The 8,804-nt window shown below is 39.0% G+C and overlaps 1 protein-coding gene across 4 annotated transcripts in view; it reads left to right on the plus strand.

The window, feature by feature from the left end:
- Window positions 1-8,804, plus strand: part of LOC149822997 (G-type lectin S-receptor-like serine/threonine-protein kinase At4g03230) — a 29,990-nt gene that overhangs the window by 16,875 nt on the left and 4,311 nt on the right. For 2 of the 4 annotated variants that reach the window (XM_089980472.1, XM_089980471.1), the window contains 4 exons: window positions 116-226; window positions 7,913-8,133; window positions 8,388-8,598; window positions 8,681-8,804. The exon at window positions 8,681-8,804 is cut by the window's right edge and continues 114 nt beyond it. In XM_089980472.1, the coding sequence (XP_089836598.1) occupies window positions 7,969-8,133; window positions 8,388-8,598; window positions 8,681-8,804 (500 nt within the window). In that variant the 5' untranslated portion in view covers window positions 116-226; window positions 7,913-7,968. The remainder of the gene's footprint in view (window positions 1-115; window positions 227-7,912; window positions 8,134-8,387; window positions 8,599-8,680) is intronic. The other 2 variants (XM_089980473.1, XM_089980474.1) reach the window with 1 other exon arrangement.

The following is an 8,804-nucleotide window of genomic DNA, read 5'->3' on the forward strand; positions in this document are numbered from 1 at the left end:
TATTCGATAAAGGGGAACACCCTAACTTGATTAGCGGGCCAAGACTGTCGTTAAATATTAAAAAAGGTTAGATAAATACATGCATGTCTCTGTTTAAATTCATTTTAATTTGCAGGCAGCAAGAGCATTTGGCCAGTCGCAGTGTACGTGACAACTGCCACAATAGGGTTGATTCTGTGTGTCATTGGCTTGTATGTTATATGGAGATACAGGGGAAGGCCAAATGGTAACTTTTCTCTTTTGCTTTTTTTCACTTTACTGAGAGTCCTTTTTATTTTATTTTTTGAAAGGTATGCTGGAGTTAGAAATATCCCCACCACTTATTATTCAAAGTATCACTGGGGTTTGAACCTGCAACGTTCTACAACAAGGAGACGTGTACTGACAACTCCTATACCAACTAGGGGTGTCAATGGGCCTGGTTTACCCTAACCAAATCATATAGGGTCCGGGTATGGTAATAAATAAGAAGACCCAATTAAGGCTTGAAGGTCCAATTAATACATAGACCTGGGTATAGTTTGAAAATTTTTATACCAGACCCGGACCCGACCCATGTTCCGATTAATTAGACCCACAATTTTTCAATATAAAAATGATAAAAAAATACGGTTTTATCATGTTTGGTTCATGTAGCTCTTACAGGATTTTGGTATTGTTTTTCTTATAGTGGACCCAATTAGAGGCAGGTCCGAACTCGATACCTTACCCCAAAAATCTGGTCCAAGTCTGATTTCACCTGAGTCTAAACCAAACTCGACCCGTTGGCAGCCCTACTACCAACCACGCTGAGCCCCGTTGGTTAATTTTACTGGGTTTGGTTTCTAGGATCGTATGTACTTTCACATCATAAATAGTGTTATTCTTTCATATCTTACCATATTATAAAAAGTAGTAAAAAGGTTGACAGCAGTAAATTCTAAAGGTCGAATCAGGGTGTATTCGGGCTCAGCTCACTTACCAATGGATTGAGCTCGGAATCGTGTCTAGCCCAGCTGAGCCGTCCCTGAAACAGATGAGCCGAGCACAAGCTGGCTCGTGTAACTAGATTACATGTTATTTACATATAGAATATTTGTTTAATTATATTATACATTAAACATATATTTTTTATATATTATGCGTAGTTCCTATTTTATGTATATATTTTCTATGCATCCTTATCTTCATATACATATTTTATGCATTCTTTTTTTATGTATTATGCTTAAAATAATATATATATATATATATATATATATATATATATATATATATATATATCTTTTTTGAATCTCTCTTCTCTCCTTCGTTTAACGAGACTCACAAGTTTTCATTTCTCTCCTGTCATTATTCTAACGGTGGAAGGCAGCAGGGGCGGAAGGTATGACGAAATGGGCCCCGACCCGCCTCACCCCATTTGGATCGAGGATGGAAGACATGAAACAGAGAATTGACCTGGAATGGATGTTAAAATCAAAACCCATACGGGAATGAAGGTGAGGATGGAGGGCAAAATTTTGAGACAGGGTGGTGTGAAGACCTTGTCCCTCGCACGTGCCCCATTCTATTGTCATTCCTAATTGTCTTCTTGCTGGCTTTCTTAAATTGGTTGGGTTGTCACGGGCTGCTCCTTTAAGTGCAAAGATTTTACAACATAAAAAATTTCAAAAATTTTAGAACCATTGAATTTTTATCTTTGTAAAATCCTATCTGCAGATCAAAGAAGTATGATCGAGAGTCTATTCATAAGTTTTCATGGTTAGATTTGCCAAAAAACATATCTAACATAACAGATTTTGAAGGAAAGGTAGGGCCATGGACTCTCTCTCTCTCTCTCTCTCTCTCTCTCTCTCTCAAGGTTACGACTTTCGATGGCAGGTCTCCACGACGGTCGGTGAGGCCACACACTCCCCGGATTTTTCCAGATTGTGTGTCATGAAGTCTCTGTGTTGGAATATCAGGAGCTTGAATTGCCCATCTAAGCGTACATTTTTGGCTAATTGGGTTAGACAGGAGAAGCCTGACCTGATTGCTATCTGTGAAACTAAGATGGATAAAGTTTCTCGTTCTGTTGCCTCTGGTATATGGAGGGGCGTTGACTACTTTTTTAAGCCTGCGGTCAGCCATGCTGGTGGTATCCTTATTTTGGGGAAGCAATCTTTAAATATTTTTCAACTGGACATTGGTCTGTTTTCATTGTCTGTTGCCCTAACTTTACAGGACAGTGGCAGGAGGGTTGTGGTCACTGTTGTGTATGGCCCGAATCACGCTGTCATGAGGCCTGCTTTATGGAACGACCTAAATAGGATCGTCATATCAAACGGGGAGTATCATTTTCTCATGGGAGACTTTAATTGCCTTTTGTCTATCCAGGATTCTAATAATCTCGTTCTTCCCAATCCATCCATGAGAGGTTTTCAAGATTTTGTTAATCAGCATCACCTTTACCCAATTCCTTTTATTGGGGAGCATTACTCTTGGTCGAATAGGCGGATTCGCCCATGCTGCAGAGTTCTTGATAGGGTTTTTGTCACTCCAAATTTGCTGGATCTCATTCCCGATGTCAAGTGTGTCTTGATGGCTCCCTCTATCTCGGACCATGGTCAGTTAATCACTATTTGGGGGGATGGTTTTAAACAAGCCAGGAGTTTTGTGTTTGAACAATGGTGGCTCCAAGAGCCAGACTTTCACACTATTATTTCAGACTCTTGGAACAAGCCTTCCAATGAGCAGTGGGCAGCTATCCGGTGTCATGAGAAGCTGTCTCGTCTAGCTAAGGATATCAAAGCTTGGTTCCATAATCGAGATGTCGCTAAATTTCATCAAATGACTACTTGGGAGCAAGAGATTTCAACATTATATCAAACTATGTCTTCCCCGGAGTCTCTATCTGATTCTCACCTGCAGAGTTTGCAGGACAGATCTACTGACTTATCAACGCTTTTGAAGAACTGGAGGGTCAAAGAGGAAATTAGATGGAAGCAACGGGCAAGGGTGAAATGGCTTGCGGCCGGAGACGATAATACTAAATTTTTTCACTCATATGCTTCTCATCGTCATAGGAGGAATGTCGTCTCATCAATCACCATTGGGGGCATTTCGTACCTTAATCAACACGTTATTTCAGCTGTCACTCAGTATTTTAAAGATTTATATTCTGTTTCACTTACTGCGAAGGGTGTCATTGGCCCTATTTCTGTCGGTTCGATTCGGCAAGATCAAGTCAGAATTATGCAAATGAGGTTCTCTGAAGATGAGATTTTTAGGGCCATCAAAGGTTTGTCGGGGTGGAAAGCTCCAGGTTCTGATGGGTTTCATGTGGATTTCTTCAGAATTTTTTGGTCTTGTGTGAAGCCTGATATTATTAACATGTTTGATGAGTTCTATCGCAACTCCAGATTGCCTATTCAAACCCACTTGGCAATTATTTCTTTAATTCCGAAAGAGGATGCTGCCACTGATATTTCTAGGTTTCGCCCGATTTCTGTTATGAGTGCCCTTTATCGGATGATTGCTAAGGTATTGGCTAATAGGTTAAAGGTCGTGGCTCACCAAATTTTTTCGAATTCTCAGTTCGCCTTTATCCACAATAAGAGGATTCACCATTCATTCATCTTGGTCTCTGAAGTCATTCACTCATTACATCTTAGTGGACAACCCTACTTTTCTCTTAAATTGGATTTTCATAAAGCCTTTGATTCTGTGCATTGGCCCTTCTTATTTCAAATGTTATCCAATTTTGGCATTGGTCGTCGTTTTTCTGAATGGGTGAGGGAATTGGTCTCTAATGCTCATGCCATGATTAAGATTAACGGCACTAGAGGTGGCCAGATCAAGTTGGGGCGTGGTTTAAGGCAAGGTTGCTCTCTATCGTCTTTGTTGTTCAATGCCATTGCTGAGGGTCTCGTGGTGTTGCTCAAGCGTGCTACGGAGAAGCACCTGATAGATCCTCTAGATGTTCCAGATTTTTCGGACCATATTCTTATTTATGCTGATGATATGATTATTTTTGGGCGAGCAAACGTGCAGCAGATGCTTAGATTCAAGCTTATTCTCCAGTTCTTTCTTTCTCTTTCTGGGCTTTCCCTAAATGATAGCAAATGCTCTCTTACTATGTTCAATGTTCAGTCTCCTATGCTTGCAGTGGGTAAACAGATTTTTAATTGTGCAATCTCTGAGTTGCCGATGACATATTTGGGTCTGCCGTTACAAGTGAAACGCCTCTCTTCTGCTGCTTGGGCTCCAACTATTCAAAAAGTGAAAAACAATCTTCTTTCGTGGTTGGCTTCTTATCTCTCCATTGCTGGCCGTCTGACCTTAATCAGACATGTTCTTTCTTCTATCCTTGAATTCTTCATGTCAATTTTCGTGATGCCTGTGGGCGTGGAGAAGCAAATTTGTCGTTTAATGTCGGATTTTCTTTGGTCTGGGTGTCACCTTAAGAGTAAGCGCCATTTGGTTGGTTGGCGAACGGTGGTGTTACCGAGGCATATGGCTGGCTTAGGTGTTTTTGCTCCAAGACAGAGGAGTATTGCTCTCGTAGCCAAGCAATGTTGGATGGCTCATCAACCAGGCTCTCCATGTGCTCGCTTGCTCCATGCTAAATATGGTGCTCCTGATTTATCTCTTTTTCGCCATGGAACCCGGGGTCTGGCAATCTCGCACTTGCGAAGCATGTGGCTGAGAGCCTTATCGTCCTTTAGAGATCAAACTGGGGATGCTGGAAATTATGATCAGTGGTTGCAATGGGCGATTACTCCAAATGGAGCGTTCCACACCCACAAAGTGTATAGATCGTTGCTCCCCCAAGGGGCAGATTGGTTCCCTGAGCGTGCGTTATGGGGTAAGGGCCCTTCTCCAAGATCTCGGTTCTTGGTTTGGTTAATTTTGCATGATAGGGTTCAGACTCACAGTTATTTAAAGAAGTTGGGATTTCAGTTTCCAAGTTGGTGTGTATTGTGTCAAGCTGCTGAAGAAACTACTTTTCATTTATTTTGGTCCTGCCCAATCTTTGTGGCCCTATTTAATAGGACGTGGAGATCTCCGAACGTAATTGTCAAAGAAGAGTCTTTTGCGCTTGATCTTCTCCTGGACCCTATTGAAATTAGACGATGCAAGCGGTGGAGACTGATCTGGAAGACATGGTTGCTTACTACTTGGTGGTTTGTTTGGATGGCACGCAATGATGCTACTTTCCGTCAAATTCCGGTCATCTTTAATCATCTTGTCCATAAAATCCTGGTTGATGTATATGCAATATTACGTATGCATCTTAGAGACCTCTCCTCTCATCTGAACGACGTTCACTCAGCGGTGGTTTCTTCTAATCCTGCGGATCTTGGTTGAGTAGGCTTTGTTGTTTTGTTGCTAGCTGTCTGTAGTTTCTTTTCTTTAGCTTTGTTTTTTCTATATTTTAGCTTTGTTTCTTCTGTGTCTGGTTCATGGGTTCAACATTTTGTTGATCTTCATGAGTATTAATGTTGATATTCTTTCGGCTCTCTCTCTCTCTCTCTCTCTCTGTTGTGTGTAGGGAAACTGAAATATGTTTACTAACCAAATATATTTGCTGCTATGAATAGAGATTTTCATAGGTTTTTTTGTAAAAACTAACCCTGCAAATGCATTTTGTGTGATCCATTTGCTAGGGATCGATTGTTGGATCATCAAGAAATGCAATTTTTTATACTTGAATATTTATGAAAATTTTAAGCCATTGATTTTTAACCCTTAAAGATCCTTGTTATACATTGGATGATCCAAGAGTCTATTTCTATAAAACTAAGCGTCTAGTCATACAGTGAAATTTTCAAAAAAAGTTAAAAAAAAAAACATTAAAATCTTGGTTAATACCAGTAAACATATTTGGTTGGTAAACATATTTTAGTTACCTACCCAAGCGAAATGAGTGGTTCCAAGTTTTCAAATCTTACCTTGGAGATGAGATCGACCTGGTCAATTTGATAGGAAACAACACTTGGATCATGTTTTTCAATAAAAAAACATGATTTTTTAAGCCTTGAATAATTATGATATTTATAAAGTTTTACACCATCGATTTTCAAACCTTATAAAAACTTACCTGTGTGTTGGAATCAAATGATGAAAGTCTATTCCTATGAAATCAAACACTTAGAACACATATGTATGGTCTGGTTCAAGAAAAACATGAAAAAAAACTCTTCAAAAGCCCCTGTAGGCAGCGGTAGGCACAGATCGGTGTAGTCATCTACTCTCTATCTATCTATATATATATATATATATATATATATATATATATTTATATTTATTTATTTATTATAGTTCTTCCTAACCCACCATATGGTATTGACAATGCTGTTTTTTTTTTATGTTTCAAGCCATTTTTGCTAAATCTAACCCTACAGATGTATTTAGCATAATCCGTTTGCTGGGAATCGATGTTGGATCAAACATTTTTTTATGGAAAAAATATGATTTTATGAGCTTTAAAATTTATAAAAATTCTGAGCCATTGAATTTTGATTTCTTATAATCCTGCTCACTTGTCATAATCAGATGATGAACATCCAATTTCCACTAAACTAATCAGGTAGATCACATCTGTAAGGTCAGATTTCCAAAAAAGTATCAAAAAATGAAAATTAACCACTCTCTCTTACTGTTAGGAGGAACCAATCATATATATATATATATATATATATATATATATATATATATATATATATATATATAGAGAGAGAGAGAGAGAGAGAGAGAGAGAGAGAGAGAGAGATCATGGTAACTGTTAAGACCATGTTTTTTTTCTTTTTGAAAGGCAAGCTGGGGTTAGGCAGACCCCTACCAGATATCTCTTAAGCCCCATGTGGCAGAGGGATTTGAACTTGCGCCTTCAGCTTGGCACAGGACCCCGCTTACCACATGGGATACCACCTCGGTGGGCAAGACTTAGTTTTTTGAAAGAAGAAAAGAGTCTTACCACTGATGATATCATGCTTCAAAACTACCATATATCGATTATATGGATTTAACTAGCAAATGACATGTCAAACCATATACCCCTATGTTTAAGATGGTTTATTAAATATTTTAAAATGTTTTATCTATTAGAAGATTCAATATCTGAAATGAAAAAAAATGGACGGCTCTGGCGTATTTCGATCTGGTTATTGGTTCACCATTCGTAACCACATCCGCACCTACTCCTCGGCAGGTTGATTTTTCACTAATAAGCCGATGGATGAGAAGGAATGGAGTGGGTGGGAGCACATCATCTCGTCAGTTCACCCTGATTCTAATGTCATATTAGAATCAGGCAGAGCTGATTTGGTGGCTAGATTAAAGAATTTTTTGGAAAGAAGAGACATAGGGCTCACTGTTCCTCAGAACTTGAGGAATGTTTTGTACAATTTTGATAGATTAGTCATACAGAAACCCAAATTCAATTCGAATTACTCAGCTAGCATTCAGATTTCGTGGAAGGATCACCCTCTTACTGGTCTCCTGAAAAGGAGAATGTATGATTTCCTGTAATTAAGTTTATTGTACTAATGAATCTGGTTGGGGTCTGCCTAACCCCAGCTTGCCTTTCAAAAATACACTTGAAACTAGCAAATAAAATATGTTAAACATGATTCAAACATTAGTTCTTGCATTCGATCTATACAAATTGTACACTCCAGAAGTGATTATATATATATATATAAAGAGGTACTATCAAACCTAAGGAAGGTAAAAACTATCAAAATCATTTTCAAAAATCATTATTATAAGTACTTTTTAGCAAATTTGGCCATACTTACGTGATCCCCGTGATCAAAAACCTAAGAATCAGCTCTTATAGCAAATTCTTTTGATGTATAAATAGGAATTTTATAATCTAGAAACTATATTGTTAATCATATTTGTTCTTCCAAAAATATTGTTAATCATGTTTATGATTTCCATTCTCCAGAGATCAATAAGGAGGAGAAGAGACCTTGTTCAATAATATATGAGGCATGCAGTAGCATGAACTCTTGCAAAGTGTCCATTGATATTATTTTGCCCAACAAAGGGGTTGAGGAGAAAGGGCAAGGATTGCCACTGTTAGATTTGAACACTGTGAGAACTTCAACAAATGACTTCTCTAATGCTAATAAGCTTGGAGAGGGCGGATTTGGCCCAGTCTACAGAGTAAGTTTCCATTTCATAAAACCTATGGTACTCCATACAACTGAAAAACTTAAGTCATTTGCCTTTGGATTTCACACTGCTAAGAGTGCAGAAACCCCCGCACTCAAGGGGGATTTGTGCGGGATGCAGCCTCGGCCGCTAGACAGGCAGTCAAGGTTCGGTTCTCATGAGCGTCGTTCCTCTCTGCACAAGCCGATGCCTTGGAGGGTATGTTACCAGAAAATAAAATGGTGATTTATTTGTGTTACATGTAGGGTATGTTACCAGAAGGGCAGGAAATAGCAGTGAAAAGGCTATCAAGGAGCTCAGGGCAAGGCTTGGAGGAGTTCATGAATGAGGTCAAGCTGATTGCCAAACTTCAACACCGAAATCTCGTTAGGCTTGTTGGTTGTTGCATTGAGGAGCAAGAGAAAATCTTGATCTATGAATACATGCCAAACAAAAGCTTGGACGCTTTCCTCTTTGGTATGTCTTTACTATTTTCACTTTATGACTCTCTTAGGTTGGCTGGTTTATGTGATATGAGTTGCAAAAATTTCATATGCAGCTCCAAAATTCAATTCAAAGCTTGACTGGGGAATGAGATTCAGAATTGTGATGGGGATTGCAAGAGGGCTCCTTTACCTTCACCAAGACTCGAGACTAAAGATTGTTCACCGGGACCTCAAGGC

Source organism: Nuphar pumila, chromosome 11 (assembly GCF_984573655.1).
Source record: "Nuphar pumila chromosome 11, dmNupPumi1.hap1.1, whole genome shotgun sequence".
Lineage (NCBI taxonomy): Eukaryota > Viridiplantae > Streptophyta > Magnoliopsida > Nymphaeales > Nymphaeaceae > Nuphar > Nuphar pumila.